General features: G+C 37.4%; 2 protein-coding genes across 2 annotated transcripts; both read right to left on the bottom strand.

Moving 5' to 3' along the window:
* Positions 1 to 2524: 2524 nt before the first annotated feature.
* Positions 2525 to 7204, bottom strand: LOC119068536 (aminopeptidase N-like). The gene is made up of 4 exons (XM_037172150.1): positions 6187 to 7204; positions 5991 to 6121; positions 3845 to 5289; positions 2525 to 2980 (listed from the first exon to the last, which is right to left on the bottom strand). Exons 1-4 carry the CDS (start codon positions 7166 to 7168, stop codon positions 2602 to 2604), a joined length of 2937 nt encoding a protein of 978 aa, XP_037028045.1. The 5' UTR covers positions 7169 to 7204; the 3' UTR covers positions 2525 to 2601.
* Positions 7205 to 7500: 296 nt separating this feature from the next.
* LOC119068532 (chitin deacetylase ARB_04768-like) lies at positions 7501 to 8478 on the bottom strand. The gene is made up of 3 exons (XM_037172142.1): positions 8289 to 8478; positions 8083 to 8228; positions 7501 to 8019 (listed from the first exon to the last, which is right to left on the bottom strand). Exons 1-3 carry the CDS (start codon positions 8461 to 8463, stop codon positions 7504 to 7506), a joined length of 837 nt encoding a protein of 278 aa, XP_037028037.1. The 5' UTR covers positions 8464 to 8478; the 3' UTR covers positions 7501 to 7503.
* Between the last annotated feature and the right edge of the window lie 3032 nt (positions 8479 to 11510).

The raw sequence follows: 11510 nt of genomic DNA, 5'->3' as shown, positions 1-11510 counted from the left end.
CCATCCTTCGTTTTGTAAAATAGATCAAAAGTGAAACATTAAGGCATAAACATAAAAATTAAACGCCATGTGCAGGTGAGAAAGAGTTGAACTAAGTTCCTAAGCTTAAGAGCAGCATACACTTCTTCTTCTAAATTTTCTGCAAAGTGCAACCAGTAAAAAAACGATCTTCTCAAAAAACAAATATTTACAATAAATAAAAATCATCAATTCTATTACGTCCCAAGGTCCCAAAAGTGCAACTAGAATTTCTTCGTTGAATCGCAATGGAAACCTTCTGTAGCAGGTGGTCCATAGAGCGCGGTTCCCCAGAAGCCTTTTGCATTAATGATCCCAATTTCTTTATAAATGTCTTTGTCTCAGGACCCACGCTACCTAGTGATTCAAAAGCAATAGATGTGAACAAATAATTATCTTTTAAACAAATGTAATGATTGTGCTTAAATCTTTCGGCATTATCAGGAATCGAACCAGCTTTTTTGGATGACTTATTAACATAAGAAGGGGCTAGGGTGTCTCTAATGGTTACATCCCACAAAATAGGTCTACCATGACTCCATGGAATTAGAGTCATACTATCCGGTCTTTTCCCGTCATCTCTCGAAATTCCCGGAGGCTGTACTAAATTCGGAAACCCTGCAGAAGAAAATGCATGAGAAACGATTTTGTTAACCTCGTCATGTCCAGGAATCCATCCTCCGCTTTTATTGCAAGATAAACCATGTAAGCCATCCTTCTTAACGTTTTTACCACAAAGACATTTATGTTCTTCGCATAATTGACAACCTAGTCGAAGACCAACAGCAATTCGTGCAGAATTGTTATCTAATAATAAGCCTAACTGACTCGATGGAACTACTTGTAGCCACTTTGAAGATTTTTCTTCTTATCGAAGACGCGCCATCTGTCGCTGAAGTTAGTTCTCATTTCAAAACATAATCGATTCGCTGATTTGACTAGGGACCTGAATAATCTAGTAGCCCTACATTTTTTGCGAATAAAATTTTGCAATTTATGTCAGTGTTCATTTGAGTTCATTTTCATAAAGTGTATTATTATTTTGACGTTTTTGAAAATGAACCGCTCCTGCCTGGTTTATTTTACGCTGCCGTGGTTTCACTAAAACTGAGTAGCTAGCAGATGAAGTTACGGTAATACCATTTATACCTAGACTGCTATTTCGTATGAAAACATTTGGCCCCGACATGGCTCTATCAATGTAATGATAAAACTTAATCTTATAGCGTAATCCTGTCCACCTAATCACAAACACACAGAGTAGACATTCCATGTTTTTACCTCATGATTTAGAATGTTATTGGAAATTTCCTGTCTTGGAGTAATTTCCCTTTATAAGCAGAAACATGTGGTGACTAAAGTTAGGTAGTTATTTTGGGCAATAAAGCCAATCAAAAGAAATAAATCTCTCGATGATCGATGCACAGGTAATACCAAACAACATCAATTTTAACGTGAAATTTATCAATCAATTAATCGCTATTAACTTCAATAGACGTATTATTGAAATTTCCTATCTCTTGTTAAGTCATAGATGTCATGCTGTCAAATTCAATTCAATTTATTGATGTAATATTATGATTGATAAGGTTATGATTATTGTGGGAATAAGTCTATTGTTCAGAATATAAAAAACAATTTCTCTTCACTGATACTACTGCTGATACTGACGGCGCTCGATAGGAACATCCGCTCTGTTTCATCAGTGAGTCACGAGTAACGCATTTCTACTATTTTGGCCTTGTGACGCGTGGCTTGGTGAAATACAAAGATTGTCAAAAAGCAAAGACGGATGTCGCGACTCACGAGAAAGAATTTCAGGGAAAACCAATTCTTACACTTTCAACCAATCGAAAGCGGAAGTAGACAGACAGATACACAAAGTACGAAAAAAAAAATCAGTCTAGCAGCTGTGCGAGCAGCCCAAAATGTCGGTCTGCCAGATTTACAAAAAAAATTCAGGGGTTGAGCACACAGGCATTTTTTTTTAAATTATTTTGGAACCTCACATACTTCAATCAGCGGATTCAAAATTCTCATAAAAACTTTCTAACCGAGAGATGCGGGAAATGGAAAATTCGGAGCTTTCAGCAATTCTAATTGGAAAACGTTCAGAAAGAAAGTTTAAATTTCTTGAGTTTCGCAGTGTCGAACTGTTGCGCGGTCTACTTTCAAGATACATTCCTTTTCCGAACAACTAGCAGCAACGTACTTTATTCGTACGGGTCCCTTCCGTCTCTTCCGTCCCTTCTTATGTTTTATCCTTGACATGCCAATACAGTAATTTCATAATGAGAAATTGTTGGCCCATCCGTTCGTTTTTCAGATATAAAATTTCTGCGCGTTTCTGCTGTAGTCTTGTATGAAGAAATTGAGCTGGAAAGTTCAACAAGAAAGGCTACGATCCGATATTTCCGATTATCTTTTATTTACGACTTGTAAATGTAACAGTATGTCAGCGCTACACGTTTTTCAATAGATTGATGATTTTAATGTGAATCATCAATTGATAATCTCAAGAAAAACTTTATTGACCCAAAATTTGGTGCAGTCTTCATCTATTCTAAAAATGCCTAAACTGACTCACAAATGTAATGCCAAACAAACAATAGCAATTCCAAACGATAAAATTACTCCTGTCGGTGCACTTGATGGAGCATCAGTAGTTTGAGGGGGCTGTGTTGTTGGTGGATCAGTTGGAGGATTAGTCGGTGGATTAGTCGGTGGGTTAGTCGGTACTTCGGTTGTGGTTTCTTCATCTGGACCAAACCAATCGATGATCGCTTGGAAATGATTGTTGTGCCAGCTCACGCCATCCATATAAAGTGCTTCAATTTGCGATACGTCCAGTGATATTCCATATTCAACTAATTTATTTACTAACGTCTGGAACTGTGCGATATTCTCGTTCGAATTGAGTAGTGGTGCCAGCGATTTTAGAAGGTCATTAAGAGAACTGATTCTGAAGATAAAAATAAATAAACGAAGTGAAACAAGGAAACCAAGTGAACGAATGTAAAAGGTGAATACGTCTACAAATACAGTTTTTCGGGAGTATCAACGCACTGAGGGTGCGTTGGGAGTATCGTTTGACGACACAACATCACGCAAATTTCGGGGTATGAACTTTGTAAATGAAGGTAAAAAGACGCTGTTATAATAAAAGAAAACGGAGACCGCTTCTAAGGCCGAAAACACACACACATACGAGTTAAACGATCCACAGTCGATCTCAGAAGTGCTCGTGTGTTTTCGGCTTAATGATGACCTACACGTCATTGATTACTTATGCTAGACTGAAATAAGTGAAATTTTTTGTAGAATGAGATCCCATAGACTGTTATGATGAGAGAGAAGGATTCGGACCAATTATTTTAACTCGCCTTCAAAATTTATATGAAAATATTCAATGTCAAGTACTTAAAGGCAAGATATAGACTATTGTGATCAGAGTGAGAGTTCCGAGAGTTCTATCATCGTAATAGTATTTAATTAACTGTCTTCTGTAAATTTTCTTAATGTGGGTGGTGTTGGGATATTAGGGAGCGTCCATAAATGACGTCCGCTTTTATCAGTGCTGTCAGCACACTTAAATCATCAGTAACTCAAGTGGTATGCATTTCTGGCAGATCAATGTATGGTCCTTCATTTAGTAGATTTAGCAGATGCGTTTGTAGGAGCCAGCCATGAATTTCACTTTTCAAAAGTACATACCACTCGAGTTATTGATGATTTAAATGGCTGACAGCACTGAAAAAATCCGACGTCATTTATGGACACTCCGTTAGAGAAAACATTTGAATTTGTCTCTTGGAATGGAACTTACCGTGTGCTTAATGCTGCATAATTTTCATCAATAAATGCAATTGTTGCTCCCAATGCCAGCGAGCTTCTGCCCATTGTATTTATGAAAATATTTTGTCGTTCTTCTGCTGTTAAAATATTCGTTGAGATTGTGATATCCAGGAAGTTTCTCAAATTAACTTCGTTCAGCGAACATCCCAAATTATTTAGATAGTTTGTGCGAGAGCTGTAGCTCGAATCTGTAGCCACACCATTAACAATAGTCTGATAAGTGTCGGCATTGAGATTTCTCAGAGCATGGCAATAATCAAACGAAGCGCTCGATCCGGTATTGTAAAATTGCAGGAATTTGTCATATTCGTTGGTTAGACACGCATCATTCAGTGCAAGACAATTCCAAGATTTCGTTGAACTTCTCAAAGAAGTGGTTACTGATGCTTCAAAGTCTACCGCTTCGTAGCCAATGGCGCTCAGATGCGGTGTGGTGATTTCTCGCAAAAACTGTAAGAAATCTTCATACTTTGTAGTGCCAAGCAACCGTCTGTTTAGTAGACTGATCAATGCATTCGCCTTGGACCATGCAATCGGTTCATCCTCCTTTCCGAAATATTGCAAGATATTTAGGCAATCAGCCACAGTGACACGATTCAAGGTTGAATCAGTCAGTGATAAGTAGATCTCGTCTTGTAGAACAGCTCTGTTAATTGCATGAATCAAGGTGTGATCTTCCGTTAGTTGATTGATTATCGCACGCCATAAACTGGTATCATAGTCAACGCGATAGTAACCAATTTGTTGCGTATTCAATACAATCCAATCGCCAGATGCGTAATTCAATTGAGATTGCGCAAAGACATCCTCCGCGCTATGTAACCAGACGGTAGGCGTTTTACGATCGAAGGCTACATTCGATTTTGTGGCCATTGTCAATGGAACAGAATAAATCTCACCAGCGCTGTCCGGATATCTTCTCTGACTGAATACTAAATCGTTGTTCGATACGCGAACCGAAATCAATGGATAACCAGGTTGATCTTCCCATGAATGCATCAATTCGTTGACATTCAAAGTGTTACCCGGGTAATCTTCATCATACGCCTGTTGCAAACCGGCGTGTAGGTCATCGGGTGTTGCCGCTTTCATATACATAGTGGTTTGGTAGTAGTTCAATCCTTTAGCAAACGTCTCCGGTGTTAACGTTGCTTGGAACATTCTCAATACACATCCGGATTTTTGGTAGCCGATGCCACCGAATTTATCCCACAATCGTGCTGGTTCGTCGGTGTAATGATTCATTGCCCATGAGTTTTGCGATAGGACATCTACGGAGAATGCGCGTGGCATGTCATTTGTGATGAAATTGTTTAAGAAATTCATTCCCGGGTAGACCAGATCGGATATATAAGATTGAAACAGAGTAGCAAAGCCTTCATTTAACCAAACATATTGCCACCAAGTTGGACTGACCTGTTTTAAATCAATGCACAACATTAGTAACTTCCTGCCGACCCACTAAAACTATTCTATGCTATGGTAATGCCACGACCTCAAAACATGTTAGCGAACTAAAGGTAACTCTAAACTAGCTGGAAGTGAGTAATAAGATCCTCTAGCTTAGGTATCTGGACAATGGACATGCTGATGTTGAGGGTCACGAGAAGATCGAAGAGCTGGCTAGAACAGGTTCTGCATCTGTAGACCAGAACTATTCATCCCGATCCCGCATTCAATGTAAAATGAGACAGTGAAACACTGGACCTGAATTCATTAAATGCTGGGAGGCTACAGTAGAGAAGCTGCACATAAAGAGCTTCATCTCAGCACTCGATAACAAGTGGGCCAATGAGCTACTCAGCATGAGTCGTGTAGGAGGGTAGTAGGAGCGATAACTGTGGTCTGAACAATCATCTAGGAAATCCAATTGCAACTGTGGCTTTGGAGAGGAAATTGGATTTCACATCATCTATGAATTTCTGAAGTACTGCCTCTTGAGATACAGAACGCTAGGTGATCATGTCATTCGACCTCTCGACCATGAATAGAAACAAAGGTCCACAAAGGTATGTGTATCATGGTCTGGAAACAGACCATCCCAACCTGACAAATCTATATGTTAGCTCGCAGCGAAGTCTGAATTTTAAATCAAAAAGAGATTTAAAAAGTCTTACGATATTCCCGAACCATTGATGCACATATTCATGGGCTATCAGTCTTGTAATGCTCATTCGTCTGCTTTCTTGAGAAGCTGGCGCCGTGTTCGGGTCCAAAAGTAGTCCATTTTCAGTGTACGTTATCAAACCTGTTTTTATCGAATTGAATCTTCTGTTATTGGTGCTTCGAATAGGAGCAGAGCAATCAAAATACCAATATTTTCCATAGCACCAAAATTGAATAAGGTTAGTGCTGCATGATCCATTTTCGTTATCGGATAATCAACACCAATATGATCCTCGAGACCCTTCAATATCGGTCCGACTACAGTTGCAGCGAAGTCACCGAAACCATTTCGGATTAACTCCGGTCGTGCGTAAATTTTCTGTGGAATTCTGGTATCGGTCGCATTGACATATTCAAAATCTGACACCAGAAACGCAAGCAAGTACGTTTGAATGGGAGGTGTTTCAAAAAATTTGGTGATCAAATACTCTCCATCTTCGGTTGTTGACTCCACATCTGTATTCGAAACGGCTGTATACGTGCGGCCGTGTCGCAGAGTAGCACTGATCGGTGCCCGAATGCCTGGCTCATCATAACAGGGCATTGCATGGCGAGCATCATCGATTTCGAATTGTGTTGTGGCATACCACACCGTGACTCCATCCGTGTTCACATAGCTTCCACGATAAAATCCAGCACCATTTGATCGATGTTCGTTGAAATAGTTGATTTCGAGTACAAGCTCATCGTTAGGGTAGACTGTATTTGGCAGTGTGATGACCAAAAAGTCGTAGGCTTCAATTTGTTCGTACGGTAAATCTTGAGCTACGATTGCTGATCCGTCGACATTTAACAAATTTATAACGTCGATGGTCGTCTGACGGTAATGCAGTATGATTTCTTGCGATTCATTGACGATTTGAATGTGAATTTTAACACTGCCAGTAAAATCAAATGTTCCTTTATCGATGTCCGTTGTTATGAACAGATCGTAGTGTAGTGGAATTGAGTTATTTGGAAGACGATAAGTTGTTGGCACATATAGCGGTGAAATCACCGATTCATCGCTTTTCACTGTTCTATACTTTGATTCCTCGACTACTACATCATCGTTATGTAATGCACTCAACGGGCTACCGAAAGTTAAAGTTATGGCAAGGAGTATGCCGAATGCTACTTTTAACCACATCCTGAACCCACTGACTTAAACTGTACCTTTTCATGCTGAGTGCAACAGTTTTGTTAAATATTTATCTTATCTGCCCAGCAATATTGATTAGGGCGTTTAATCAAGTCCAAGTTGTCTAAGGACTGGAATACTCGATAAGATTTCTCAAATTTTCAGATTCATTGTTTTAGTGGCTACTCCCACTCATACTTTGGAAGAACGGATACAAGTTGCTCTGATTAATTCTTTCGAAGTAGCAAAATCATTGTTTTTGTCAGTAAATTTATTCTCTTATTTTCGCAAGACGACCACTGTTTCATTGCAAAGATAAATCTAGCAAGCCGAACAATTCTTTTTTAAATCTTTACAATAAAGCAAATACATAACAACATTATGAGGTACACAGAATGACTTGCAGAGCAATTTACACCGCTGTTATCGTTAGGTATTCCTAGGCATTCCGAAATTGTGACTAGCTTAAATCCTTTGTCTAGAACGTAATCAATAGCATGTGCTGCTAGCTCCGCACTACCATCTGCAAAGTCATGATGAAGCGCAATGAAACTAGAGTTAAGATTGGTGTCGTACTCGGTTGCGTCTACATATGCTTGAAAGCTAATGTTCCAATTAGCTAGGTTCGACCAGTCATTTGTATCCAAGTTCCAAATGATGACCGAATAATTCAGTTCACCACGAATGATATCCATCACAGTATCATTAAATCTACCGTACGGCGGCCTCATTATTGACATCTTAAACCCTAGCAGCTCTTCGACCTTACTCTCAAGATCTAACATTTCACTTCGAATGGCCTCCGAACTTAGAGCCGTTAGGTCGGCGTGAGACCAGGTGTGACTTCCGAGTTGATGACCCTTGAATGATTCATTGTTATGATGATTCGTTTCATTTTTTTTTAAAATTAATTCGGAAATTACTTCTTCGACAATCCGTTTCATTTTGTTACGCGTTGCTTGATCGTCGATGCTTTCAAAGTTATCACCGTTAATGAAAAATGTTGCATGCACGCCTTTTGCTTTGAGCACATCTAAAACAGCTTCAGTATTGCTTGATGGGCCATCGTCTTGTTAATATTGTTCAATTATTATCTCTGTTTCGTTATCCAACTGTTTTGGAAACTCACCGAATGTAATTGCAAAATCTCCATAGTTAATACATTCGCTGTAGATGCCGTCATCATTATTCAAGCTATTTATATTAGCTGTAACACCACTAACCACAAAACAATAAACTACACAGAGTAAATACTTTGTATGAAACATTGATGTAACGGAAAGACGGTCCAATTCCAGAGACATTTAACAAAAAAAAAATCGTCACTTTACTGTTATCTTAACGATTTGTTGTTCAAATCTATCAACGAAATTATCTTTACCAGATAAGTTACACGCCGCTCAAACCATCACGAGATATTGAAGTGATCGGCCAATATGACAATGCAGCAAAAACCTCAAAAGAGGAATAGGTGACGCAGTTCAACATTAGCAACGTCAGGTTTATTTACCTGTCGTAGTGGGGTTTAGGGGGTCTAGATGGTCTCAAAGGTCTGAGGATCGTTTCAGTTGCCACTGCCATCCTGGGTACCAGCAGCTGGCGACATATGCAGCCTGTTAATCCATTCATTCGCTTCAATGGATTCTGGGAACACACTTAACTGAAATGCCTAGCAAAGTTAAAGCTAAAATTAAAACAGAATGAGAATCCAGTAGACTCTAACAGAGTATCGTTACTCTTACCTTTCCCACATAAGTCACGTTAAGTGAAGAGAGAATTGCCGTTTCGACCTCCGAATGTGATGGTGGTCACAGGACAGTGTAGGACTGCCCATCGTCAGTTGCTTCCATCACATTCGTTCCCAAGACAGCTGTAAGACTTCAAGTTTGATCGAGTGGTTTGAAGTTTACTGAGAAATCTCCATTATTTAATGGAAAAGCAAAGACACATGAGGTGTTGCCTTGAAAAATCCCAGACGCAACGTACGAGAGTTACTTGCAGTCTATGCAAAAACGCAAAGAACTTAGCAAAACGTAAACAACTCAGTCCAAAAATTCACTCACCACTAACACGTAAATGTCACCTTTGCTTTCACTTTTGACGGTATGAGTACCGTTACATCAAGTGTCCTTTTTAACCGTCTGTACAAGAAGCTGTCACTCACATTTAAATATACGATTTTTCATTTTAATTTGTCAGATTGTTCTATTGAGCCGTTGGATAAAAGTACACGTAAAGGCAATAATTTCGAATTTAGTTCCAAAGCATAGGCATAGCATACATTTTCTTAATAGTTGAATGAAAAAACATATTAAAAAATGTCGCTCCATCGCTGTGATGAATTTTATTTTGTAAAACGGATCAAGACTGAAACATTAAGACAAGAATTTAAAAAATTGACGCTACACGTAAAGGCAATAATTTCGAATTTAGTTCCAAAGCATAGGCGTAGCATACATTTTCTTAATAGTTGAATGAAAAAACATATTAAAAAATGTCGCTCCATCGCTGTGATGAATTTTATTTTGTAAAATGGATCAAGACTGAAACATTAAGACAACAATTTAAAAAATTGACGCTACACGTAAAGGCAATAATTTCGAATTTAGTTCCAAAGCATAGGCGTAGCATACATTTTCTTAATAGTTGAATGAAAAAACATATTAAAAAATGTCGCTCCATCGCTGTGATGAATTTTATTTTGAAAAATGGATCAAGACTGAAACATTAAGACAACAATTTAAAAAATTGACGCTACACGTAAAGGCAATAATTTCGAATTTAGTTCCAAAGCATAGGCGTAGCATACATTTTCTTAATAGTTGAATGAAAAAACATATTAAAAAATGTCGCTCCATCGCTGTGATGAATTTTATTTTGAAAAATGGATCAAGACTGAAACATTAAGACAACAATTTAAAAAATTGACGCTACACGTAAAGGCAATAATTTCGAATTTAGTTCCAAAGCATAGGCGTAGCATACATTTTCTTAATAGTTGAATGAAAAAACATATTAAAAAATGTCGCTCCATCGCTGTGATGAATTTTATTTTGTAAAATGGATCAAGACTGAAACATTAAGACAACAATTTAAAAAATTGACGCTACACGTAAAGGCAATAATTTCGAATTTAGTTCCAAAGCATAGGCGTAGCATACATTTTCTTAATAGTTGAATGAAAAAACATATAAAAAAATGTCGCTCCATCGCTGTGATGAATTTTATTTTGAAAAATGGATCAAGACTGAAACATTAAGACAACAATTTAAAAAATTGACGCTACACGTAAAGGCAATAATTTCGAATTTAGTTCCAAAGCATAGCGTAGCATACATTTTCTTAATAGTTGAATGAAAAAACATATTAAAAAATGTCGTTCCATCGCTGTGATGAATTTTATTTTGTAAAATGGATCAAGACTGAAACATTAAGACAACAATTTAAAAAATTGACGCTACACGTAAAGGCAATAATTTCGAATTTTGTTCCCAAGCATAGGCGTAGCATACATTTTCTTAATAGTTGAATGAAAAAACATATAAAAAAATGTCGCTCCATCGCTGTGATGAATTTTATTTTGAAAAATGGATCAAGACTGAAACATTAAGACAACAATTTAAAAAATTGACGGCTACACGTAAAGGCAATAATTTCGAATTTAGTTCCAAAGCATAGGCGTAGCATACATTTTCTTAATAGTTGAATGAAAAAACATATTAAAAAATGTCGTTCCATCGCTGTGATGAATTTTATTTTGTAAAATGGATCAAGACTGAAACATTAAGACAACAATTTAAAAAATTGACGCTACACGTAAAGGCAATAATTTCGAATTTAGTTCCAAAGCATAGGCGTAGCATACATTTTCTTAATAGTTGAATGAAAAAACATATTAAAAAATGTCGCTCCATCGCTGTGATCAATTTTTTTTTTGTAAAATGGATCAAGACTGAAACATTAAGACAACAATTTAAAAAATTGACGCTACACGTAAAGGCAATAATTTCGAATTTAGTTCCAAAGCATAGGCGTAGCATACATTTTCTTAATAGTTGAATGAAAAAACATATAAAAAAATGTCGCTCCATCGCTGTGATGAATTTTATTTTGAAAAATGGATCAAGACTGAAACATTAAGACAACAATTTAAAAAATTGACGCTACACTAAAGGCAATAATTTCGAATTTAGTTCCAAAGCATAGGCGTAGCATACATTTTCTTAATAGTTGAATGAAAAACATATTAAAAAATGTCGCCCAATCGCTGTGATGAATTTTATTTTGTAAAATGGATCAAGACTGAAACATTAAGACAACAATTTAAAAAATTGACGCTACACGTAAAAGC

Source organism: Bradysia coprophila, assembly GCF_014529535.1.
Source record: "Bradysia coprophila strain Holo2 chromosome X unlocalized genomic scaffold, BU_Bcop_v1 contig_191, whole genome shotgun sequence".
Lineage (NCBI taxonomy): Eukaryota > Metazoa > Arthropoda > Insecta > Diptera > Sciaridae > Bradysia > Bradysia coprophila.
Note: the sequence above shows the minus strand (reverse complement) of the source record. Positions and strands in the feature narration are given on the sequence as shown.